Source organism: Podarcis gaigeae (genome assembly GCF_964106915.1).
Source record: "Podarcis gaigeae genome assembly, chromosome: 8".
NCBI classification, from domain to species: Eukaryota; Metazoa; Chordata; class Lepidosauria; order Squamata; family Lacertidae; genus Podarcis; species Podarcis gaigeae.
In genome coordinates, this window is record NC_139684.1 from 32,379,828 (window position 1) to 32,407,701 (window position 27,874).

The following is a 27,874-nucleotide window of genomic DNA, read 5'->3' on the forward strand; positions in this document are numbered from 1 at the left end:
TGTTTCATCAGGGGTTTTAAAACTCAAGGGCACTGGCCAACAAAGCATTGAGCCCAGGAGCCATACAACTGCCCGCCCACCCATTCTGAGCCTTCAGTTTAAGAGGTTAATACTGGAGTTCGAAATAAAAAAAATCTATTTCAAGAGTAATTTTAGGTGTGAATTTATGGAAAGAAAAAGGTTACAAGAAGTATCATCATACACCAACGGCTTTTATTTAGTTTCAGAAACCTTTCACAAGATGGTAAAAAACTTTTACAACCACTTCTCATTTTTCCTCTCTCTCTTCCATGGTTCCCCATCAGTTCTAACCCCACTGTGTGCCAAGTCCAATAACTTACCATGCATCTAAAGTGATAGATACAGGCTATGAAATTCTTTATTCTATTGTAGCAGCTTATGCAGGTGCAGCCAAATACCAAGCCTCGGGACAAAGTTTTACACAAAAACTTTACAATGTAGAATTTGAATTTTTAAAATATAGAACTTAAAATCTACACAAAAACTGGTAAAAATCAAGCACAAGTACAAGGACTGAAACTTAACCCAGGTGAAAAGGAGAGAATCTCATCTTCCTTTCAAGTGCCTTTATTCTGCTACAGAACAGTAGAAAAAAAAAGCTTTTTGTGTGGTTAGTTTAAATTATACACTCTGTAGATACTATGGACCAATTTAAAAGTTACACATATAGCAACAGATGTCCATCAGGTTCGTGTGGATTGCTCACACAATCCAACTGGATTGCTGGAAACAAGTCAGGCAAAATTTGAAGAGAAAAATCCATGTGTAACTTCCCCCCGCCCCCACCCCCAGACAAAACTTTTACTGATGGGCACACTGCACCCCAGGTCCATGATGGCCGCTTTCGTCATCAGAACTATCGTTGTAAGCTTCACGCCTCTGGCCGCCACCTGAACCACGAGTGGTATCAAATTCTTGAAGTTCTACCTCCTCTGCATCACTAATTATGTTGGAGATTTCTGGTCTGGCAGGCAGAAGATCTTCAAGTTCCTAAAAAGAAAGTATTGGAAGAAGAGTGATGCAAGAATGTAGTACTCGCAGGAACACAAGTTCCAGCAGGCGCCTTCTGCACCAACCTTTGAACACCTGCTGAAAGCTTTCCTATTCCACCAGGCCTATGCAGAAAATTAAGAAGAAATCCTTCTACAATGGTTAACTGATGTCTGCTTTTATTTTTATTGTTTTGGTTTTATTTAAAGTTTCAAGCCATGGCTTGGTCAGTATCCTTTTCTCCACTGATTAAAAAGATCTGGCCTTTTTACATGCACTGTGCCCTTTCCCCAGTACAATTGTTTTAGAGCTTGTGTTTTTATCACCATCCTTAAATCTATGCTTGTAGAATCAGGCAGGTGTGTCATTTGATCAAGCAGCCAATGTTGGACCTACTCAGAGTAGGCCCAATGAAATTAGTGGAGCTAAGTCAATTTCACCTTCAGTGAGTCTACTCTGAGCAGAGGAACATAGCTGGATAAAACTGTTTCCTATAGTGATCAGATGTAATGGTGATGTGCAACTTCCACATATTCTGCAGCTGGTGTGCAGAAGAGGTGAGCATTTAGAGATACATCCTGGGGTACTCACTGTAAGCTTTTCTGGGCTAATCCAGTTGTTTTCAGGAAAATGCACGTCAAACTTTATATAAAGATCTCCCTTTTCAAAGGGATTGCGGTACTGTGGCATTCCTTCCCCCCGAACAACACGGACACAGCCTGCAGGAATGGACAAAGGCAACTGTTGTTAAGAGGCAGCCTATACTTTTCGCCTCTGTGTAAAATCAAATACATTAACAGGCAAAATACAGGGTAACAGGCTTCCAAACAGCTCCAAAAGCCCATGAGGTTTTTTACCTGGTTCAATTACTTTTCCTGGAGGGTATTTCACCACAATTTGACGTCCGTCAAGGTGCTTAAATGTGAACTGAAAGCCACACAGTGCTTCAACAAGTCCTATTTTGTGCGTCATGTGCAAGTCATTCCCATCTCTTTGGAACACCTTGGAAAAGGGAGGGAAAGAAGTTTAGTGGCCAATGCATGAGCAGATGGGCTACCATAACAACAACAACAACAACAAAAAAATTGTCGCTTACAAAAGTGACCCCAAACACAATATAAACAGTAAAACCCAATTGTAACAAAATCAATAAAAACCACAAATAAAATACACCTTTTACTGATCGTGGCCCACTAAAAAAAGGAGGAAAAGAGGCCACAAATATGAGAAACCCTTCAAAGTTTAGGGCCAAAAGCCTGGGTACAAAGACAAGTCTTTGGCTGTCACCTAAAAATAGATGAAGATGGTGCCAGGCATGCTTCCCTGGGGAGAGCACTTCAGATGATAATGCAGGGTCCAGACCAGGCTTTTTGTCTGTCTTGAGCTACCTGCAAACAGGTAGGAGCCATTGTGAGGGAAGGGGAAAAAATGGGTACTGGCCTCTAGCTAGATCATGAACTCCTAGTGTGTATATGCTTTGTGTTACACTAAAATCTCACAGGTAGACAAAATTATCACATACAGGAGTATCTTACATTTACATCTGGCTACACTCCTATACAGTGGTACCCGTGGTTACGTACTTAATTTGTTCCAGAGGTCCGTACTTAACCTGAAACTGTTCTTAACCTGAAGCACCATTTTAGCTAATGGGGCCTCCCGCTGCCGCCGCACCGCCTGAGCACGATTTCTGTTCTCATCCTGAAGCAAAGTTCTTAACCCGAGGTAATATTTCTGGGTTAGCGGAGTCTGTAACCTGAAGCGTATGTAACCCAAGGTACCACTGTATATGATTTTTGAGACTAGAACTGGGGGAGGGGGGAATAGCAGAAATTGCCTTGGCTATGACAACTCCAGGACTAGGACAACTCACAGAATTCATGAAGATGAACTCAGTCAACTTAGTTGTGACCAGTTTCATTCGTTCAATGGGGATACTTCAAAACATGGCTTAGCAGGATGCAGCCCAGAGAGACTTGTGAGTAAAAATACAAAGCTTTGGGCTGATAGGCTTTTGCTTCTGAACATTCAATTGTTTTTTGTTTAATTCTGAATAGCAGCCAAGTGTATTTCAAATGGCTCAGGTCACAACAGCAAGGAGTTCACAATACATTTTACTGGGAAAGGTACGAGAACAAAAGTAACCATGTCTCAAATAGCCTCTGACCATTATGAGGAGTTGCCCATTGCTAGCTTCTCTGGTTTCCAGAATGCGTATTTAAAATAGCAGCAGGTCTGCTATGTTATCTTTCTCTAGTTGCGCATATGTAAAGCATGGAAACAAGCAACACAGACATACCTATTTTAATTGCTAGGTAACCATTAGGTGCCTAGAATGTACCAAATGCTGTACACAGATTTAAAAACATGATAGGCCCTGCCCACAGGCCTACATTTCTAAAAAAGATTAGACACATAGGGGAAAAAGAGAAGAGACTAATCACACACAGTAGTACAGTAGTTCATATAAATGACCAGCTTGAACAGAGACTGGGCTGCTGATAGCTGGGGCCAAGTGGCACATGGTCCCTTGACTGAATCTACTGGGTGGGGCCCCATATTTCTCTCTGCTACTGTCAACTAATTTGTTCACACAAATTATCACAGGTTAAACTGGGGGAAGCCTGTGTCCCTCCTGACCGCTGGGCATGCTGGCTGGGGCTGACAGAAGACAATAATACTGTATATGGAGGGTCAGAATCTGGAGGTTCCCCACCCCTGGGTTAGATACAAAAAAGTGCACTTCTGTATACATGTTTCTTCTGCTCATGGGAAGTATGTTTTTACATCATGTGGCAAGACACCAAGTGTAAAAGGTGATTCTAACTTCCAGGATGATGATCTGCTCTTGCAAGAGGTGGTGCAATATCTCCTGAGAAGCTGAAACACGAGAACTGCTCACACACTTGCACAAGCACAGGCAGAACAGCACCAGCAGCAATTTTCCTTTTGCTCATGGCTATCTAGTTCAACTCCATTATCATCCACACATTTAATGGAGCACCACTACACACACCGCCCCTCCACAAACTGCCGCAAGCCTCAGTATTCAAAAGGCTCCAAAGGTCTGCAATAAAAAGACAGCTTTGCATTTCAGGCAGCAAGTTACCTCATGCTCCTTTTCCTGAAGCAGGAGAACGATGTCGCCTGGCTCCACTCCGGGGGCTTGATCGGCCTCTCCAGTAAAGGTGATTCTCTGCCCGTGCTTCATGCCTTTATCTACATGGACTTCAAGGATCTTCACTTCTTTGATCACCTTCTTCCCTTCACATTTTTTACAGCGATCTTTTTCATTAATTACTTCCCCTAGAAAAGAGAGAGATGGCCAGTTATGACCCAGTTTCAAAGGGTGGAGAACATCTGGCATGCGGGACGAACACAGCCCCTCCAGGCCTTTTTATCTGGCCTATGCGACTTTCCCCAGACCACACTTGTCCACAGTCCTATTCTGCACCCTGCCGGAGTGCCTTTGCCTGGCTGGAATGTGCCCAACTGTGATAATGCCTCTGGCTTGCCTGCATGGAGTGTGTGAAAGTGTGTGGGAACATGCTTTGACTTGTGAAGTCAGAATGCAACCCACTGAACAAAGACAGGGGTCACATCTGCTGCCACACCCATTTTCTGCCCCTGGCCACCGTGTCACTCACACATGGCCCCTGGAAGGTTGCCCAAATGACAATGTGGCCCTTTGAATCCCCCTGCGCTGATGGGATTCTGTTGCATGTTGAAGTCCCCCATGTTTTCACAAACCTTTGGAAGCCATGCTTCGATTACCGTTAGCCCTGGTCTCAATCGTATCAATGCTTATTTTATTCTTGTATGTTTAAACTGTATTTCACTGGTATCATTTTGTTTATTATGGAAACCCCTTTGGGTTTATGATAGAAAGCAATCTACAAGAATCTCCCCCCACTCCAATAATAAAATGGTTCCTTAGTCCTGCTCCATAGTTTGCTTCTTTACTAAGATGCAAGGCACACCTACCAACAAGTGCTGCTGGTGTCTCAATGTGGTTCGCTAAAACCAGGTCAGGAACTTCCCCATTCAAATGCGTGTCATTTAAAGCAGGAAGACAGGCTAAGGCTAAGATACCTGACCCCACCACAGGAGGAGCCAACTTGCAACTATTCAGGAACAGCTGAGCTGCTGATCACCCATGACCATGCAGATCAGGTTATGAGGAATGGAGACCAGTTCCTTCCATGTCATTTCTTGCATATGCTTTCTATACTCCTACATTACTGGAACAACCACCTCACCACTCCTGCAATGTAGGAGTTAGGCCTAAGGTGTCATAATGCAATTGCCACTGATGCATCTAGTACATCAGGTTGCGAACATGTGGGAGGCACGCTGGCAGCCCGCAGCATTGGCAACCCACAGCATTGCGTCTGTGCATGTGTGATTCGGTGCTTCTGCACAGAAACCCAGAAGTAACCCGTTCCGGTACTTCTGGATTTGGCACGGTCCGCAAACCAAAAATGTGCAACCCACAGTGTTTGCAACCCGAGGTATGACGGTAGATGGCTAGTGGTATGTGCATCATCCTTAAGAGTTCTATATTCCCACTGCACTGACAAACCACACCAATGAAAGCAAGGCAAAGGGCAAACCATGTTGCCAATGTGTCTAAACAATTCAATGAGGAGCAGGGATTTATGAGCTTCTCATCTTGCTAACTTGCAACCTGGTTTTAGCTATCACAATGTATTGAAACTTAAGGGACTTTTCTTGAGATCAGATGCTTGTGGTGAATTGATTGGCTTACCTTCTCCATTGCAGTCAGAGCAGACAGACTGCATCTGCTGAACCATCCCAGGAGCCAGCTGCCTGATCATGATACGCACACCTCTGCCTCGGCAAGCCGCGCACTTCTGAACTGCTCCAGATTTACCCCCTTGGCTAGATCAAAAATATGATTTCATATTATTATAAACACAAAAAGGAAATGTAGTTTTACATCTTTGGAGCCTGAGGACATCTAATCCTGTAGCAAGTCTTAAAGCTTAGGAGATGCAGGTCTTAATGCTCTGGATAGAAACCCACTTGAAAAATCGTATAAGCACTCAGCAAGGAAGAGCAGGATGCAGGCAACACACAAACAAGGGCATCTTGTTGCAAAGCTGAACAATGTAACCCTACAAACAACTGAACCTTAGGTGGACATGGACTTTTTTTGTTAGCAGTTATTAGATTCCAGCAATTTATATACCAACTGACTGTAGAAAAACCTCAAGCGATATACAAAAAGAAACCAATAAAATTATCAGTAAAAACAGCTATTTAAAAAAAATAAACTAGCAATTAAAAACAGTAATAAGCTAAAACCAGATTAGAACTCATGTAAACATTTCAAAGGGGCAGAGGAACCAGAGACCAAATTGCAAACATGCGCTGGATTATGGAGAAAGCTAGAGAGTTCCAGAAAGACATCTACTTCTGCTTCATTGACTATGCAAAAGCCTTTGACTGTGTCGACCACAGCAAACTATGGCAAGTTCTTAAAGAAATGGCAGTGCCTGATCACCTCATCTGTCTCCTGAGAAATCTCTATGTGGGACAAGAAGCTACAGCTACAGACAGGAGTGCCTGGCGTGCTCTGGTCCATGGGGTCACGAAGAGTCGGACATGACTAAACGACTAAACAACAAACATTCTACATATCTGGATAGACTTGTCTAAACAAAAAATTATATTTAATTTTCATTTTTAAATCTTGGCTCAATTTTTCAAGAATCAAATCATTAATCTTTTGAAGACAGAGGAATGCAAAAACAAACAAACAAACAAACCGAAGCAAACAAAGAAACAACTCACCCGTTACATGAACTACAAAGGACATTCTTGCTAAGTTGTAGTTTGGTAGTCTTTCCATTATAAAGATCTTCTAAAGAAACTCTGAGTAAGGGAAAGAGATTGTACTTTAGGTTTTGGTTCAAGTATCAGCAGAAGACTGAACACATCTTGTTTTAACATACTTGCAGGCACAACTACTGAAAGGCTACATGAAGTGGCAAAAACATATTCCAGATACCAAATATACACTGGTAAAAAATGTTAGCACTATTGTTTTTAGACCAGACCAAGAGCTAGATGAGCTGCAATGTAGAAAAAGTATGCCCACCAACTTGTTGCGATTATACGGTAGCTCTACGTTCTCTTACCAGGATTTCACATGTGCACCAAAGTCTCCATACCCCATAGCATAGCAATGCATCATTACTACATGTATACTCTACCTTCCTTCCAATGAACTCAGCATACATGAACCTTCTAATTCATCCTCACATAGCCCTGTGGGGCAATTAGCCTAAAACAGAGATACTCAACTTGGCACCCTTGACAGATTGTTTGACTATAATTCCCATTCTCCCTGACCATTGCCATTGCGGCTGATAAAGGCTGTAGTCCAACAATATCTGGAAGGCATGGCAAGGGCTAACCCTAGCCTGAGAGCTAGCAATAGGTCCAAGGTCACCCAGTACTTCAGTAGAGATTTGAACTTGGGTTTCTCTAGTCCTACCTCAGCACTCTCACCACAGCAAAGGACTGTCTTACTCCTATCAAGGTCTTCAGTGGAGGCTGTGTTCTTGGTACCTTCACCTTCAGGGAGAGGTTAAGGCAGGTAGCTACCAGGTGGCTCTGCAAGTAAGGAACTGCTGCCTTGTGTGTATCTCTCAGATGTCTGTATTAGCATTTAAGCACCAGCTCAGTGTTCCTGTTCACACAGGTATACAGCAATATCTAGAACCCTGATCTTTCCTGACCTTCCCAATGGGGTTTCTCTTTTTTATATTGCAATTTTATGTTATGAACCACCTTCAAACCTATGAGTATATGGCAGTAAACAAATGTTGTTGTTAATAATAATAATAATAATAATAATAATAATAATGATGATGATGATGATGATGGTTTCTGTTGAAGAAAATCTAGCAGCCTGAATGATTAAGTGTGGACTTTTTAAGATACAATTATCTTATGTAAGATACTTTAGTGATTCTATGTTCAAAAGGCAGGCTACAAACATTTCAAATACATGATTATGACAGCAAACCAATGTGTTCTGTAAATCAAGAGGCTTCAGCTGTTTCATGGAAATTTTTAATTCAAATTTTGACTAGAGGAATAGCTACTAGTTTTTATTGCTGTCCTCTTTCCCTTAATTGCTGCCCATCCTTTCTCAAGCAGCATAGTGAGGACTTTCACACCCAACACAGCAACCATTTTAGACCTAATCTCATAGTGCATGGTTGTTTTTCCTTTGTACCACTGCTTTTTCCGAGAGCAACAGAAAAATATGACAACACATGAATGGCAGATGCAATTAATAGACTACATGGAAATGGCCGAAATGACTGGCAGAATCCGAGACCAGGGAGAAGAGTCGGTGGAAGAAGATTGGAGGAAATTTAAAACTTATTTACAGAAACACTGTAAAATATCTGAATGTTGATGACATTGAAATGAACTGAAGGGGTTCTAGCAACAAGGTAAAATGTAAGATTGGATTGATAATAGATAATAGATAAATTAATAGGATATGAATTTGCTGAACCAGTTCTTAAAAGGGATACAAAAAAGGGAGGCGTGAGGAAGTCAGGAAAATAAGTTAACTAAAGATGAGAAATCAAATAAGAGGGATTTCTGTTCTTTTTATGTGCTTTTTTTCTTTTTCTTTTTTATGTTTAATATTTGTATTTTTGAATTTTGTAATTTTGTGCTTTTATGTTTATATATTTTTCTTGGTTTTTTTTCTTTTTTATGTTTGTTGGCTTGGAATTTCTTTTATTGTGAAAACCTAATAAAATATTACTATAAAAAAAATATGACAACACATACTGTAGCAGCAAAACCAGTAAAAGCCATCAGCTGAAGATTAAACAGGAAGGATTTTACAAACCACAGTTAAAAGCTGCAGCCAGTTTCTACAGCCCTTTAGTGAAAAATACAGATTTTAAAGGCAGCAGATTCCAGTTTATGCTTTCAGCAGGAAAAATAAAATATCACTGAATTCCAAATGGAGACATTTTAATGGAATATTTCACATATTATTTGTTTGAAAAAATCTGTATATGACCCTTCAGCTTCCAGGGAGATTAAAAAAAACCCCCAATATTAAATACATATCATATTGAGAGAGAAAAACAGACATCAAAATACATTTAGAAGGCCAGGGAAACAAAAGTATATTTTGTTGGCACTGAAAGGATAACAATGTTAGCACTAGTTACAGATAGGTAGCCGTGTTGGTCTGCCATAGTCAAAACAAAAAAAATTCCTTCCAGTAGCACCTTAAAGACCAACTAAGTTAGTTCTTGGTATGAGCTTTCGTGTGCATGTGTATCTGAAGAAGTGTGCATGCACACGAAAGCTCATACCAAGAACTAACTTAGTTGGTCTTTAAGGTGCTACTGGAAGGAATTTTTTTTTGTTTTGAATGTTAGCACTATTTGGGCCTGCCTGGGAAGGAACCTTCTTTAATATATTTTTCGTACCAGTCAAGTATTTCACCCCTCCCCCCCCCCCGGGCTTTTAACATCATTTAAAATTATTTACATTAATATTCTAATCTCTGAATTTCACTGGGGTTTAAGCTCAATGAGGATGTTTTGTGGCTCTCTTTCACATGACTATGGATGAAATTATGTTATCTGCTAAGACATGGCTGTTTCACATGACAAGATGTTGGTATTAAAGTTAAAAGCAAAAAACAAAACCAACAATGATCATCACCCTACAACTCTGTTAACGGGGCAACTCATAAATGTCAGAAAATTCCACAAATGGAGCAATGGCACTGAAAAGGCTCTTTCTGGTTAACTCCCAATCCACCTCAAGTGAAATTAAGGATTTTGTTTTGACTTGGGACACATTCATGGAATAATAACTATTATGCTACAACTCCTCTAGTACATTTGCTCTGTCAGAATGCAGCATTCTAAAGTAGAAGTAACACTTGGCTAGCTCCTGCTCAGGCTTCTGTATACTCACTTTAAAATGAATCAAATAAACAAACCATTTCTGCACCAATGTAATCTGAATTTTGCAACTTGCATAATTAATGGAAGCAAACTGGCATTTGCTTAATTTTGCACCATTAATTTTGCTTCTGCTTTTTATTGCTTCAATTTTATATGCTGCCTTTCTGCACTTGGCACCCAATCAAGGCCTAGTTAAAGACTGGGGAAAGGAGCTATGCAGAACATTAAGCTCGCCTCCTGCCAAAAAAACCGACTCACCAATACTCTAAGATAAATACACTTAGCATCTTACTGGCTATAAAGGGTAGGGTTTTTTGTTCTTTAAAAAATAAATTTCAGGTTATTCAATTCTGTACCCATCACTGCCTGCCTAGTCCACCTGCTGCGTTAAACTAGAATTTCAGAATACCTGCCTCACTCCATCTACTCTTGCAAAGGCTTGCTTTCTCACCTGATCTGCTTGGAACAGTCTGCTGTTCCAACTTGTCTGCTTTTCATTGTAAGGGATTCTGAACAACTTGAACTTCAATGTTTTTAATCACATTGACTTGGTAGAACGATAGCCTCAGGTTTAAAGCGATCTATTCACTAGGCTGTTAATAAGTGGTTTTGCTGCAATGATTAGTCCAACCCGTCTTGTAAATGTATCAAGTTACCTAAAGCATGGGTGAGGCTTTAATATTCCATTCACTGATGATTTAGTGGCTTGGCCTTATTTCTTTAGTAACTTGCCTTGGCAGAAACAAACCAACACATAACCAGGTACCAGTTCCTTGGGACTATCTATTACAATGCTGGATTACTTTTCTGTGTTCAAGGCTAAACCCAGAATTTTTCTCTCTAGCATTTTTAAAAACCCCATCTGAATTTAAAAAAACCCTCATCTGATGAGAGAGAGAGAGAGAAGGCTCCATGGAGAAACAGGAAGAACATTAATCTTTTGTAAAGGTTTGGTTATACCTCCATTGCCACATCCAAAGGGGCAACATTGGGCCCTATGGAGATCTTGTCCCACCTACACTCACAATGGAAGGGGTCATGCTAATCATTTGTGTTGAGTCAGGTGTTACACAAACTCTGCAGGTAAGGTTTCAGCTTTAAAAAAGTGAAGGGATTTTCTGCTGTGGTGCCACTCTACGTAAGTTGCTTGCCAGGTGAGATGCACCAGACCCATCACTGCATCCTTTCAGGTGCCTGGTGACAACATGGCTTTTAAAGACAGCTTTTAAATGTTGTGCTGGCTTAGGTTGTGTATATTTTAATAACTGGATTTGTTTTGTTGGGTTTGGTATGGAATGTTGTGTGTACAATACTGTATTATTATTTAGTTGTCTTAAGTTTCCTTGGAAAAGAAGGCAGGGTAGACTTAAAAAAACAAAACAAATAAATGCTGGATCGCCAAGGCTATTTTGGTATCAGGTAGCTTCAGATAATTTAAAATCATGTGTTCTTGAAAGTCCTTCAGTTTGTCATGAGAACGTCAGCCCACCAATAGAGCAATTATGCATTCAAGACAGGAACTTCCCCCAGAGACAATAAGCCAGGTACTTACTTGAGTGGATGCATCATATCTTCACCTCTTCTTCTTCCGTTGCGACTTCTACTCTGACTACCCATGAAACTGAACAGTCCCCCACCAAATATGTGGGAGAAAATATCGTCCATTCCTCCACCTCCACCACTACCTTCTCGGAGGCCTTGTTCTCCATACCGGTCATACAATTCGCGTTTCTCAGGATTTGAGAGAACTTCATAGGCAAAGCTTATTTCTTTGAACTAAGGAGGTAAATGTAAATGAAATGCCTATTATTTGCATGTTTGGCAATATATGTACAATAGGAAAGGAAAGTGTTTTGGCAAATACGCTTCTACTACATTACAATTACTGTTTTATAAGCAGATATATGCAAAATGCCAGCCCAGTCTGGACTCTGGCAACAGGCAGGTGAGCCGACTCTGGGCATCCAACTCTCCTGCATTCCTTTACTGACCTATCTTCAAAGAACAGGCCTCTCCTTTGCTTCTGAGGAGGACTAGGTATATCCTGCTCTGCACAGCTGAGCCATCCTTCTGTGCTTTGCTCTCAGGCATCTCAGTGATTCACTACACAAGCATGTCACATCTGTGTCATTCATGAACTTTCTCCATTACTCACATTACTGCAGTCATGTGTCAAAGCACAGCTAATGGCAAGAAGGTAGCTTTGATTATCTTATAACATTCAAATCCTACTGCTTCTCCAAAGAGACGAGGTTAATGCGCATGAATATTGTTCCATTTTATTCTCACAACAGCTCTAAAGCTGAGTACTACCTACACCACACTGATGGCTACTCTTCCACCAGTGTGATCATTTTCGCATATTTTCCTCTTTTCAGTTCTTCTCAGACTATGCGTTCACAAGCTATTTTGGCCAGCATTGTGTCTTGTACATCTTAAAATGCAACAATTTGCAGAAGAAGTCTTACCTTGTCACCTGCATTTGGATTCTTATCAGGGTGGTACTCCTTGGCAAGCTTCCGGTATGCCTAAATGGCAAAAGGAACCAACGTAACTAGTTAGTGGGGAAATGAATAAAGATTTTGAGTTCAGCTTGTCCTTCCCCACTCCCAAAAAGCCCCTGAAGTCAACTAGTACTTGAAAAACCTATTTTTAATTTTTTTAAAAATCCATTACAAGAACAAGCTTGCATATGAGCCCCCATTGAAATGAAACTAGATTAAACAGCATTAGGTTATCAAAGATTGAACCCAATTCAACAGCAATTATTCGAGCATGGCCAAACTTCAGCAGTCTGAACACAAAAAGCTACAATAATCTGAAGAGGCTTCAGAACAGTATAGATGTATAATAACCTTATCAAAGCCCAACACATCTCAGATACATCCTCCTGAGGGAAAACTTTATAGCTGTCTACAGTATTTCCATAGGGGTTCATGTATCATTCTATAGCACCACTGAAGTGCAATAAAAGACTGCCTGGTAGCTGTTAACCACATTATTCGTGGCAGCTTAGAAAATTAAAATTATGCTTGCTCTTTTGAATATCCCTGAGTTTCTCAATCTCTTCCATGCACACAAATCCTATTCATATTTGCTGCTGCCATAAAAAATCTGCCCTTAATAAAATGGTGTGAATTCTCAACCAATTCAATATTCATACTCTCCCTGATTACATTAACAGCCACCACTACTTCTACAATTAAATATGACCTAGTTTCAATATGTACTTTATAACTGTTTGTGTTTAACCTTGCAACCATCCCCTTAAGAAGATCACCACTAAAGGTTTGACATGTGCTCAAAGTCCATATGCACAGAATGGAAATAGGGCCCACAAATAAAGTTAATTCTCAACAAGACACATTACTATTTCCTTAAAGTCAGCAAGAATCTCCAAAGATCAACAATGAGAACAATTTGGAGTTGGTTATAGTGAAGCTTCACTAAAAATCTGTGTGACTGATCAACTTTCAGTGAGAAAAGCCATAGTTGCTAAGAAGTAATTCTGTAACATGACCAAGACTGAAAAGTATTTTCAGTGACTGTTCTGAGTTAATACCGTGTGCCAAACTATTGAAGTTGAGATGCTACTAGGATTACAAACATTGGCAGAAATATCAGTCATCCTGAACTGTTTCCATTAATGACATCACCATTGGTACCCATTTGAATGGACCATCTTTTTTTTTTTTTTTTTTGCAGTATCCCGATTCCTGGACACAAATACGCTATCCTCAACATACAGTGGTACCTCGGGTTAAGTACTTAATTCGTTCCAGAGGTCCATTCTAAACCTGAAACTGTTCTTAACCTGAAGCACCACTTTAGCTAATGGAGCCTCCTGCTGCTGCCGTACCGCCAGAGCACGTTTTCTGTTCTTCTGAAGCAAAGTTCTTAACCCGAGGTACTATTTCTGGGTTAGCGGAGTCTGTAACCTGAAGCGTATGTTACCCAAGATACCACTGTATTTTGTTAGACTATGCAATGAAGTAGCATTAAGATTTACAATGTTGCTCATCAGGACACAACTTCATATTTTAAGATCTAGGACCTATCTTTAACCCAAAGCTGTAACAGGCACAAACTAGCAATTGTTTCACTGAATGAATCTCTTCTCTCTAGTGACCAAAGATGGACGGAAATTTTACATGGGCAAGCTGTTACATCAGAATTTTCTTATACATTAATTAAAAGTAATGTAGCTCTGCCCTCTACTTCAAGTCATCCTGAATTTTTAACCTTTACTGTTTTAATTTTCTCCTTCCAAAAGGGAAAAAAAGCAAAGTTATGGTAGTGCTAGCGCAAACCAACATAGGCTGGAACGCAACCCACTTCCAGGTCCTAATCTACCAATTAAAGAATAACCTTTAAAAAGTCAAATGGCGTCTTCAGCCATCTGTTATATCTAATGATTGCAATTCAGAGACCACCATTCTGTATGTACCAAAGCTTACAAATAAGCAGTGGGAATTTTGATTCCCACACAGAAGCCTTCCCATGCCACACTGTTGGCTGCCTTTGATATTCCCAGGGCTCAAAAACTGCTTGCTGTGATAAGCAATATGTGCATCTGTGAAAAGAAGGTTCTCTAGCCTCTGGAATGTATTTCTCCAAAATATATGCAAGTGCAACACAATCCTGCTAGCAAGTCCAGTTAAATGTTTGCCTCTCACCTAGAAAGCATCTATTTGTGAAATATTAAAACAGCCAGTTATTCAAAATTACACCCTAATTTGACTTTCTATTTTTTGAAAAGTTTAGATCATGCAAGTAGTTCAAAAACAAAAATCACATATCAATGTAACTTCCATGAAGTTTTCCTGAATATGTTCTATTTTTAAAGGATATAGTCAAAAGGAATATCAGGGCATAGTTTATTTTGCTACTCACCTAAACTTTCATTTTAAAGGGATAAGACATTGCTAAATCTCAGCAGCCCTTAGTAAGCAATCACCTATCACTGTAGTGACCAAACACCACTTTAAAGGAGGAATGTGTACACAGAATATAAATAGGATTTTTCTGAATCTACTTGAAGGAACTTATTTTCCTGTTAACCTCAGAACCATCTTATTGCTCATGCTTCCTCCAAAATACCTTCCATAACAATGAATACCCAGCCCAAACAAATTATGCTATTACACGCCCAGATGAAGAGGATCTATTCCCCAGTAGCACCACCCTTCCGTCACAAACAGGCAGGACATGGTTATTAACCAGCTGAAGGCTCTGATGTGGGATGGGGTTCTCAAAGACTAGATGAAGAAAAGAAGTGGGTCGTGCGTTACAAAAACAAGTTAAGGGCAATTAATCTTGAAAGGGTTAACATGAAGGGGTTATGTTACCTAGGGACTTTTGACCTTTCCACCCCCACTCCCCTTTTTGAACAGCCAGGATGAGAAGGGATCACCTACAGAGGAATGAAGGCCAAGAATGAAACCTGTGCTTTTGTAGACAGAAACAGAATGTGCCCAAATGAGATTCAGCATATGTGGAAGTAAAAATAAAGAGAATATAGGTTGGGATATCATTCTAATTACCCTCCCCAAGAATGAAGTGGAGAAATGTTCTTCAGGTAAAACCAATTCCCAGGAGGCATGGGATTGGGCAGGCATGGCCAAACTTGGCCCTCCAGCTGTTTTGGGACTACAATTCCCATCATCCCTGACCACTGGTCCTGTTAGCTAGGGATGATGGGAGTTGTAGTCCCAAAACAGATGGAGGGCCAAGTTTGGCAATGCCTGGGTTGGGGGTTGGTAATGGACAGAAGAGTAGAAAATAAAAGGGCAAAGAGCTAACCTCCAGATTTCCCTCACCATCATAAGAAACTCCTCAAGGTTACAGGAGATGGAGTGACAAGGGAAATAAAAAATGGTGAGATGTGGAGAGTGGAAACTGACAGGTCATCCATGTTCTCACATGGCCAATCCAGAAAGGCACAAGCTTGCAAGGAGAGGGAAGACAAGTAGGCTCTTGATACCATGCAGCAAGCCTCAACTGTGGGGAGGAAATAAGAATATTGGTGAGATAGTCTCCGTTTTCCCTTACTGCTACCCTAAGTTTAACTTCCAAGGCACAAAAGGGTTTTTTATGGGGGGTGCAAGAAGAAGGCAAAGAGAAGATGGGGAGAGAAAAGGAAGGCCAGTCTCTGGCTCACCCTTGCCACCATGAAGGAGAGCACACAGAATTTTGAAAAATGGGGGACCTAATCCCCAGGTCTTTCTTCTTGCCACCGTAAAAATAACTCATCAGCCATATAAAATCTATCGAAGGTCAGGCAACAAATTAAATAATAAAGTCTGCAAAGGGTGGAGAAGATAAAGAGTGGAATTAACAAGAAAATATCCCTCCCCTCCTTGTGATCACGAAGCAAGTCTTAACTCTCATCTAGGGGAGTGGTACACAGGAAAGAAAATGGGGAGAGGGGCAGCATCCAGCTTTCCCTCACTGCCACTCAAAAAACAATCCCCAAGGTACAAACTATTGGGAAGCTGGGATGGGTTATTGTTGCTTCTGAATATACCTTTCTATCCAGTAAAGTATTATGGGTTAGATAACAACACTACAGACGGGAGGGGGAAGAGAGAGAAGGAAAAAAGAAAGCTTGTCTCTGTCTGACCCATCTAGTCCAGCATCCTGTTCTCATAGTGCTCAACCAGATGCCTATTATGAGAAACCCTCAAGCAGGACCCAAGCACAAGAGCACTCAGTCCCACCCCCCGCCCAACAACTGGTATTCCAAAGCATCCACTTCGCCATTGTGGCTAGTAGACACCCTCAGCTCTCTCCTGCACGAATTCGTCCAAGTAAGATGGCAGGGGGGGGGTGCATAAGCGACCCCCACCCAAATGTATATTTCAATGGTGTGGAAAGAGAAGTGACTCTAGGATATAAACGCAATCAATCCAACACAACTCAGCCCATCATCAGCATCCACCTTTTCCTTCAGGGCCTACTTACCTTCCAGAGCCAACAGCACAACAAACACCGGCTCCAGCCTCAACCGGTGGCCCTTCCTCCTCCACATAACACCCACCACTAACCGGCAAGGTGAGCGCGGAGGTGTGTGTTTGTGTGTGTGCATAGGTTGGATACAAGCGCCATAAGCAAATTATATATGTATAATTATATAAGCAAATTATATATGTATAATCTTCCCTCCCCCTCCTCCTGGCAGGAGGTCCACCTCCCAGGGCCAGCACACGCCGAGAGCTCACTCCCCCCTCCCCCCCCCACAAGCGGCCTTCCCTTCCTCCTCCTCCACATACATACACACGGCCACCCAACGCTACCCAACAAGCCTGGGCCTGGCCCTGAGCTCCTGCCGCCTCCCCCTCCCCGCAACCGGCCCCGAAGGCCTCATCCAGGCGGCCGCCTCCTCCTCCCCCCCCCCCGCCCGACCCCCGGCCAGGCCTAGTCAGGCGAGGCCTGCTCCAACCCCGGGCGTCTCCAATGACCCCGGTCACAAGCCGGCCCGGCACCGGCGGCTTCCCTCCCGCTTGGGCCTCCCTCTCACCGCTGCCGCCCCACCGGCTCCCCGAGTGTTCCCACCCCCGCCCCACCCGCCAGGCAGACCTTCTTGAGCTCGTTGTCCGAGGCTCCCGGCGGCACTCCGAGGATGTCGTACAGCTTCGTGTCGGCTACGTTCGCCATGGCGGCCGGCTGGGAGGCGGAGGGAAAGGCGACGACGACGACGACGATGAAGCCGCCCCGGTAGGTTGCGGGGAGAAAGGCCGGGAGGAGGAGGAGGCCGCGCGCGCCCGCGTGTGTGTGTGTGTGAGAGAGAGGGAAAGAAGGAAGGGAGGGAGGGGGAAAAAGAGGAGAGAGAGAGCGCGAGAGAGAGAGCGGGTGAGTGGAAGAAGGGGGAAGGCCCTCCGCCACGCACGCGCCGACGTCGTCACGTCGCGACGCACGCACCGCAGCGCACACCCGGATGACAGGGGAGCGAGAGGGAGAGGGTTGGTGGGCGGGGATTAGAAGGAGGAGGTCCCGCCCACTCGCACCGGCCTCGCGGAGAAGGAACGCCCCGCCCCCAGCTTTCTCCTCCGCGCGAACTCCAGGAAGTGAAGGGGAGAAGGGGAGGGGGAAACACCGGAGTGGAGTGAGACTGAAGGGATCGGGGTTCTTAGGAGTTTGTGCTGAACGTTAGTTGTCGCCACTGTTGCCCCTTTTTTCCCTAGTGAATGCTGGGAATTGTAGCTTTGGGCAGGGGCGGATTAAAGGCCTTTTAGAGGTGAAAAGGTGATTGTGTTTCCCCAACCTCCGCATATATAATTCAAAATAAAAACAAGCTAATTAAGCCCAAATGGCATAATGTGCATTATTTTTATAGGGGTGTGTGTGTGTGTGTGTGTCTGTGTCTGTCTGTCATATAATTTTGCATATCACGTACACACACACACAGTATATGCCTATGTGTGTGTGTGTGTGAGGAAAAACAAATCCAGTACGCATAACTCAGAAAAACCTATCAATAATAAAAACTTGGATCTGAATTCCTTGCATTATTTTGTTCTACATTAGTAGGACACCCTTTAGTTTATTGAAAGAGAACAGGGAAAAATGGGGAAAGGGTGTGGAGCAGAGTACAAAGAAGTCTTAACGAAGTTCCCAGGATGACACCATTGAGGCTTAACAAAAATCAAATGTAAAATTCTTAGTGATAATAATACCCCCCCCCCTGTTTTTGTGCCCCTGAATCTCTATTGGCAGAGCATTCCATAGGATTGGGCTGATGGCACTAAAGGCTTGGTTCGTTTATTTTTTGTCAAGGAGCCTCAGCAACTCTGGAAATGACCAGCAACACTCCTGCCAATTATCTCTGTGATCAAGCTGGGATGCCCTTGAGGTATCCTGGACCTAAGTTGTTCAGGGCTTTGTAAATTCATACAAGGAGCTTGAACCTGACTCAGTAGTAGAGGGACAGCCATTGCAGCTGTTTTAACAATGGTGTCACATGTTTTCAACCAGAAGCCATAGCTGTCAACTTACAGATTTGAAAATAAGGGACCAGCAGCCTTGAAAATAAGGGACCAGCAGCCAAAATAAGGGACCTGCAGCCTCACCTGTTCCAGGCACTCCAGTCTTCCTGTCCTCCTGCAGTCTGGTCAAACTCATGCTGTTGCTTCAAGAACACTGTCCAACCAACTTTGGTTCCAGAGGTTCAACTGAACAGAATCTGGATCACATACACCACAAGGCCTATGCAGCCTCAGCTTAAGATGGCTCCCTGGCCTGGCTTTGCACTGCAAAGTTTGCAGCAGCACGTGCAACAAAATGGCGTCCAGCATTCAAAAACCCCCTCAGCTTGCATTAACTAGCCACACACAAGGCATGCAAGCTCCACCCCCAGTCATTCTTAAGACTTCTTATTGGGTGAGCAACACAGCCAAGCAACACAGTTGGAGCCTCCCTCCTCCCTGGCCAGCAGGGAGGGAGGGAGAGGAGCTGCTTCCTTTGAAATTTAAGGGACATCATTTAAGGGACATCCATCAGTAAGGGACAGCAGCGGGACATGGCACTGGAATAAGGGACTGTCCCTTCAAATAAGGATCGCCTGACAGCTATGCCAGAAGCTCCCCTTAGCAGTCTGGCTGCTGCATTCTGCATCAGCTGGGGTTTCTGAACCAGACACATTGCAGTAATTTGTGCAGAGACAATGTGCGGGCCAAGTGGATTGTTCACGATAATAGTGACAAATACAGTAACTGGCCCCTAGGGATGTGAGAAGGCACTGTTTTCCAACCTGTTCTGGTTCATCTATTATTTGTGTAATCAAGCCCTACTGACCACAAATGCCAATGCTCTTGAAATTATTTAAATTACGTTGTCCTTGCATTATTACACCCCATTCATTTCAGTGGAAAGGAAACACAGTATCAAATGGGGACACACACACACAAACACGTAATAATTTAAGTATCATTTGGAAACCGAAAACAGAAGCAACAGAATTGAATATGGAGGATGTCTGCTGGATTACATCCCACTCCAGACATGGGACAGATAAATGAACGCTGGCAATTTGTGCTCCTGTTTCCATCGGAATTCCCCAGCATCCCTACTGGCCACTGATGCTGATGCTCTTGAAAAACAATTTCATGGGGTCTAGAATGGGGTTGGACAACTCAATAACATTCCTGGCAAGTAGCACCATGCACACAAAAGCTTATACCAAGAACAAACTTAGTTGGTCTCTATAGTGCTACTGGACAATTTTTTTATTTTTATATATATTTCGACTGCGTCAGACCAACACGGCTACCTACCTGAACCTAGATCACTGGCAAAGCAGCATCCCCATTGCTGTCTCTCAACCATTGTCTCCCAGCATCACCTACCTCACAGGGTTGTTGTGAATCTATAATGGAGGAGCCATGCACACTACCTTCAGCTTCCTAAAGGTCCGATTGCAGGTCAAGCTCCCCATCACAACTTCTGAAGAAGAGGCTATGAAGAAGAAGAACTAAGGATCTACGTCAGCTTACAGTATATGGTCCTTGTGGGTTAACTGATCCCAAGAGGTTTAAGGCCTTAAAGATCAAAAGCAGCACTTTGAGTTGTACCCATAAGCTATTTTCAAACATTTGGGAGATTTAGGTGTGTGCTTTCCTCGAACTTTATACTTAAATGCTGTGATAGTAACCAACAAAAGGGCAAGGTCTTTGTAACACAGGATTGGTTTGTCTTAGGTCATTATCACTAAAAAAAAACAAAAAAACCAACCCAGAGGGAACATCACATGAACAAATGATAGTGATATATTTTGCGGCTATGTTATTCTGGCAGAAAGGGCAACTTTTCAAAGTATGTGATGTTCATTAAATTAAGGGACTTCTGTAAGGGATATAATAAAAGGGCCTGTCTAACCTGCAGCCATAAGGCATATAATGCTCCTTGTCTCCCTCTCCCCTCTCTCTTTCTCTTACACACACAAATTCCCAAAGTACTGTATTTTTCGCTCCATAAGACGCACCTTTTTTCTCCTAAAACGTAAGGGGAAATGTCTGTGCGTCTTATGGAGTGAATGTGTGGTCCCTGGAGCCGAATTTCCCAGGGGCAGGCAAAAAGCAGATCGTGCTTTTTTTTTTTTTTTTGAAAGAGGGAAGGGGGTGTTGAAACAAAGCCACTGAGCAGCTGATCAGCAAGCAATCGAGAGGGGAGATAAGGGACTCTAGCGATAAAGGAGGCTGCCTGGGAGGGGGGAGGTAAAGACAGTGAACTTGCAAGGAGAGGAGACAGGAAGATTAAAGCAATGAGGAGAGAAATTAGAAGAAAAGGAGGAGCAAAAAACTGCTCCAGCTAAGGAAATGATATACTGCTACTTTGTAAAATATGCATGAATATGGATGCATGTGTGTCTTTTATATGCCACTTTTCCTCCAAGGTGCTCAAAGCAGTGTACGTAGCTCATCTACACTATTTTTTCCCCACAAGAGCTGTGTGAGGTAGGTTAGAGTGAGAGACAATGAATGCCCCAGATCTTGCAGGAAACTTCATAGATTAGCAAGGGTTTTGAACCCTGGTCTTCCAGGTCTTAGTCTGACAGTATATCACACTGGGTCTCTCTGTGTGATTGTGTGTGTGTTTGTATAATATCACCCAACAGCACTTCATGTAAGGTGGCTCTGGAACCCTTTAAGGATTTCGTTAATCGCAAAAATAATACATACATAACTGTGATTAACAAACAGAGCAGTTAAAAAAATTTAGGTTGCAAAATGCTTCAGCTCTCACCTTCATCAGCCTCTCCAATAAAAATGTTTGTGTGTGATTACATACATGCAAACACATACATCACTAAATCTTACTAAACCTCTGTGTTCTGTATGGTTTGGCATTCTCTGGGCTTGCAGGGGGCTGTTTTAGGAATCCAGAAAAACATTGCGGCTTAGAATTCCCCCCATCCTGCCTCCCAGTTGTCTTTTCTTCCAGGCGGGTTTCTGCCTGCATGGTGGTGGCAGCCTTTTGTAATTCCTTTTTGGAGAACCCGGAGAGAAAAGGGGACTCCATGTACTGCATGTACGTTCCCCATAGGGCTCTGGAAAAAGATGAAGAGCAAGGTCCCTATATGCTTTAATTGAAAAGGAAGTCCAATTTTGTACTTATAGCAAGTGCAAGAACCAAGGTAAAAGAAAAGTAAGAGGCCTCCTATGTGCTTTTTAATGATGTTCTCTGTTTCCAGGGAAGGGTGAGGGTGGACTCAATTTTATCCTTTGACTCAGCTGGCAATTAAAGACAGTAAAATTCATTTTTAAAGGTCACACAGTTGATATGTCCCCTCCGATATTAACATCGTTTGGTTCTTAGATCCTGTCTGCTCTTTATTCCTCAGTGGTGGGCAGACAGGAGAGGATCAAATGTCGTGTGGGTCAGAGAGGGGTCTGTCAGGAGGTTGAAGAGATAAAATGGGTGACATTTGGCAATTGGCACTGGCAGGAGCAGATCAAGGAACTGACTTTTTGCATGAGGAAGATGGACTCATCACTGAGGCAGGGCCTTCAGGTGGGCCCTTGGGGATGCAGTTCAGGGGCAGCAGCAAATACATTGCTAGAAGCTGCTTAATCACATTGACTCCAGGAACAGTGATGGAGTAGGAAAGCGAAGGGGTTGAAGTGAGTTCAAGAGATGTGTCTAGTCAGAAACTCCCCTTTCCTTTCTGAGTAGAGGCAGATTTAAGGCATTGTCACCAGTTCCGCTGCACTGACTAGAACAACCAGTGGGGTCGTTCCACGACAGATCCCCACACCTTTACAATATCTGTGCTAGGCTCAACCTTTGGGATTGTTGAAATGTATACAACAAAAATTAATTTAGCCCAACATGACTCAAATTAGGCCTAGTTAAAGGTAAAGAGACCCCTGACCATTAGTTCCAGTCATGGCCGACTCTGGGCTTGCGGCGCTCATCTTGCTTTATTGGCCAAGGGAGCTGGCATACAGCTTCCAGGTCATGTGGCCAGCATGACTAAGCCGCTTCTGGCGAACCAGAGCAGTGCATGAAATGCCGTTTATCTTCCTGCCGGAGTGGTACCTATTTATCTACTTGCACTCTGACTGCAAGTGCTTTTGAACTGCTTAGGTTGGCAGGAGCAGGGACCAAGCAACGGGCGCTCACCCCATTGCGGGGATTCGAACTGCTGACCTTCTGATTGGCAAGTCCTAGGCTCTGTGGTTTAGCCCACAGCGCCACCCGTGTCTCTTATACAAATTAGGCCTACTAGGCCCCAAATTTTGAAGCTGTGTCGACTAATGCTGCTCTGGCATTAGGGGTCCTGAAGCTTTGTTAGTTTTATAGTAGGTCCATTCCTGGCCCTGCGTGATTTGCTGACATGCAGATTGGAAAGGAAGCTGTATAGCCACCCTGGGACTTTTGCAGACCCAAGCCAGCCCTAAAGGTGGGGGGGGAACAGTATTAAATAGTAGTGATAGCAGGATCCTATATAACTGCCCTGATACCATCATGAGCACGAATCATTGTGAATCTGCAATTAAAAGGGGACACCTGGTAGACAGACTTTCAGTCTGTTTAATCTAGCAAGACTCTCCTGAAGTTATTCTCTGATACATGTCACCAGCTTTCCCTCATTGTTGACAGCAGAGGGCGCTTTTGCTTGCGAAAGTTTCCTCCCCACTCACAATCTCGTTTATTTCGAGGAGGGAAACCGAAGGAATTGCAAGGTTAGCAAGAAGAAGGCTGTACAAAAGATGAAAAATGATCGCCACTGTAAATGTTGACATGCTTTCCATTTTTCAGATTGCATTAAAAGTGGCTATTCTGTTTCAGCTCAGGACAGAGAACCCATGCTTTTTACGTAGAACAAGGGTGGGCCACCTTTCTCAGTCTGAGGAACACATCCCCTTGCTGTCAATTTCCTGGGGGCCACATTCCAGTGTGGGTGGAGCTGGTGGCAAAAGTGGGTGGAGCAACAGAGGTGATGCTTCCCTTTGTACTGTAGGCTACATTTCAGCCATGCAATTCAAGGTTTCCATATTCCCACTCACCCCCACCTCTCTATCCATCCAAGCAAGCAAGCAAGCAAGCAAGCAGGAGGCATCATTTTTTACATGTTATTTATTCGATTTCCATTTCCTCTTCCCTCCAAGGAGCCCAAGGTGGCAGCACATATAGTTTTCTTGCTCCCCATTCTGTCCAAGGAGCTCTAGGAATTGTAAACCTGGCAAGCAAACAAGGGTCTCTGTTTCGGCTTTCCCACGGGAAAGAAAAGTGGATTATAAATACTAAGTGGAAATGGACTGAAACTGCAAAGGGGTCTCTTTAATTCTTCTAAACCTTGTCATTAGCATCTGGTGCATTTCTTTATAGGCTAACGTGGGTTAAAAAAACAATCCAACTTTAATTTTTTTTAAAGAAAGTGATTTTTAAGGCAAATGTGGCTGATGTGGTCTAGTTAAGCGATATGTATTGCTTTTGCTTTCTGCAGTTTGTCCAGGGACAGTCTTTGGGGGCCGAGAGACCAGAGCATGCCAACTGCCTGCTGGCATCTCAGTGCATCCTTGGTAAATGCACGATCAATCTTGCTGCATGCTGGACAGCAGGAGCAAAGGAGGGCACCATATGGTGGAATGCAAGGACCATATGGCTCTTTCCAAGGCTAAACTCGCTCCTGATGGAAACAGGTGTGACTCTCCTTGAAACCGCAGAGTTGTGATTGTGGAAGCCAGAGGCAAACGCCGCACTCAGAAGTGGCAGTCTGGCACGCTGAGTAAACCTGTGTTAAATCAGGATGCAACCCGGATGAGTGAGTGGAGTATCTCATCAGCATGTCCTTGAAGTATGCCTGGTGAATGGATTCTGAATAACAAAGCTTGCTAGGATGCTTTTATGAGTTTAATAATATTGCTACTAATAACAATAAAACTACTACTAATAATTTTCATTTAGAGAAAATAAGTGTATGTTTTTGGCACATTTCCACACATTTAATTTATTATTAAATTTGTATCCTTCCCAAAGGATCAGAAAAGGACCATCAAAATGATCAAGGGGTTAGAGTGAGTCCTCTATGAGGAAAGGTTGCAGCGTTTGGGGTGTTTTAGCTTAGAGAAAAGGCGAGTAAGAAGTGGCATGATAAAAGTTTATAAAATTATGCACGGCATGAGGAAAGAAATGTATTCCCCTCTCTTGAAATGAGAACTCGTAGACATCCAGTGAAGCTAAATGTTTGGAGATTCAAGATGGACAAAAGTTATCCCAAAGTTAAATTTTGGAACTCACTTCTGCAGGATGCAGTGATGACCACCAACCTAGATGGGTTTAAAAGAGCATTTGACAAATTCATGGAGGAGTTCCAATTACAGATAGGTAGCCGTGTTGGTCTGCGATAGTCAAAACAAAAAAATTCCTTCCAGTAGCACCTTAAAGACCAACTAAGTTAGTTCTTGGTATGAGCTTTCGTGTGCATGCACACTTCTTCAGATACATTGAAACAGAAGTTACCAGACCCTTCTATATAGTGAGAAGGTGGGGAGGGGTTTTACTCAGAAGGGTGGTGGGAATGGGTGATAGGCAGACAGCTGTGATGAGCCTGTTGACGACTCTTAACGACTGCAATAGGTCTTACAGGAAAAAGCAAGGGGTGAGAAGGTGAAAAATGGCTTTGTCATGTATAATGAGATAAGAATCCAATGTCTTTGTTCAGACCAGGTCTCTCCATGGTTTTAAGTTTGGTAATAAGTTGCAATTCAGCAGCTTCTCTTTCCAGTCTATTTCTGAAATTCCTTTGTAGTAAAACAGCTACTTTGAGATCTTGTATAGAATGTCCTGGGAGATTGAAGTGTTCTCCTACTGGTTTCTCTGTCTTGTGATTCCTGATGTCCGATTTATGTCCGTTTATTCTTTGGCGTAAGGTCTGGCCTGTTTGTCCAATATAGAGAGCTGAAGGACACTGTTGGCATTTGATGGCATACACAATGTTAGACGATGAGCAATTAAATAGTCCCGAGATGGTATGTGTGATGTTGTTGGGGCCAGGAATGGTGTTGTCCGGGTTGTCCAAGAAACTTGTCCATGTTGTTGTCATGGAGGAGCAGACTAATGTTACTGAATACCCTTTGCTGGAAACCACAGGAGGGGAAAGTGCTCTTATGCTCGGGTTCTGCTTGAGCGTTCCCCACAGGCATCTGGGTAGCCACTTTCTGAACAGGATGCTGGACTAGACGGGTCTGTGGCCTGATCCAGCAGAAGCTTCTTTCGTTCTTATTATTCATTTAGCAATTGGCAAAGCAAAGCAAAGGCAATTTGCCATGTTTTCATGTGGAGGAAATAGCCAGGAAGCCCAACTAAAAGCTACATGGAAGGAATGAGGTGAAGACTTCTGGAAGCTGAATCGTTCTAATGAAGAGGCAGAGGACATGCAGTGGCACTTGTAGTAGAAAGCCAGAGGATGATCAAGTCAGATTAGTCTGCAGACATTAATGCCTGCCTACATTACTAACACTCCCAATGTAATAGGTATATCTGCCAAGTGTGGGAGGGACCAAAGCTCAGTGGTAGAGTACATGCGCTGCATGCAGAAGGTCCAAAATGCAACCCTCAGCATCTCAAGCGAAAAGGATCCAGCAGAAAAGCGCGCAAAAGATCTCTGCTTAAGACTCTGGCAAGCTACTGCCAAACAGAGCAGGCAAACCTGGGCACTCGGTCAGAGTGTAAGACCAGGACACACATATATGTACCACTAGTTGACACAAGCTATTTGCGCTAGTTCTCCCCAACCCAGATGCTTAGGTTTTCCTATAGGAAAGTATCCCCCCACATAAGACACACAGAAAGGATTGAAATTGAAGCAATTCTGTAGCGCTGCAAGACTATGATTAGAAAATCAAGTGCTAGTTATTAGGGTTTTCAAAAGCTTTCTTTTCCTTTTAAGAAAATGAACTATTGGAGTGAAATGCAAGGAATACAAACAGAACCAGAGACAACAATATGAAACATATAAGCACGGCCAGAATCCTGAGTGTAGTTTGGTAAAAGAAAAGTGTTGTACATGAGTTTATTAAGACAGCCACATTTCATGTTGTACCATAGAAAGGGAGTCCTGTATATCTGAGTCTGAAGTATATGAGATAAACTTCCCCCCAGAACTGCACAGAACTGTTGTTGATTTTCTGTACCTTTTGAGATACTTAGTTTATGAGATTCCCCCCTTCCAAGCAATAACTAAAGTTCTCATATTTTTGTACCAGAGGGAGAGCTGCAGATCTTGTCATGATTTCCGTTTCTGGGCTACAGAAATCATAGCACCTGCTAGCATCCAAGTTAAAACTTCCTTAGAGTGAAAGTGTTTCATTTGATCATTCCAAAGCCATAATAAAGCAAGCTGCGGTGAAACCGGGATGGGCTGTTTGAGGATATTAGACTTTTCCTCACAGACCAGAGCAAAGAGGGTTTCTTAAGCAGTTCAAATATATTTTCCCCAAAGGGAGTAAAAAAGTCTTATCAGTAAGTTCACTGGCCAGCAACTTAAAAAAAAAAAAGCTATTTGATAGAAGTGCACTTAAAAGAACGTCTCGCTCCTTATATACCCAGCTGATCATATTCACTACTGTCTGCAGGTGAGGGTCTTGCAGATACCATCTTATAAGGTGTTCCAATCTGCACCATAAAGGATTTGTGCCTTGAGTGTGGTGGTCTCAACCATTAGGAATTCCCTGTTTTAAAACATTAGACAGGCACCGTCTCTTCTCTGTTCTACTGTAGACCTCCCTTCCTCTTCTGACATGCCCTTTAAACAGAGCTCTTGCCCAGTCTGCATTTGTAGTGTAACATTGTTTTTAGACGTTTTCCAGACTTTTTCTTGTTTTGTTCATTGTTGTTTGACACCCTGGGCTACTTTGTTTTGTTTTTATTTGCATTTT

General features: G+C 42.8%; 1 protein-coding gene across 1 annotated transcript; it reads right to left on the bottom strand.

Moving 5' to 3' along the window:
* Window positions 1-191: 191 nt before the first annotated feature.
* Window positions 192-17,931, bottom strand: DNAJA2 (DnaJ heat shock protein family (Hsp40) member A2). The gene is made up of 9 exons (XM_083750533.1): window positions 17,574-17,931; window positions 12,464-12,523; window positions 11,548-11,771; window positions 6,829-6,909; window positions 5,780-5,913; window positions 4,121-4,317; window positions 1,869-2,013; window positions 1,603-1,730; window positions 192-1,011 (listed from the first exon to the last, which is right to left on the bottom strand). Exons 1-9 carry the CDS (start codon window positions 17,649-17,651, stop codon window positions 823-825), a joined length of 1,236 nt encoding a protein of 411 aa, XP_083606659.1. The 5' UTR covers window positions 17,652-17,931; the 3' UTR covers window positions 192-822.
* Between the last annotated feature and the right edge of the window lie 9,943 nt (window positions 17,932-27,874).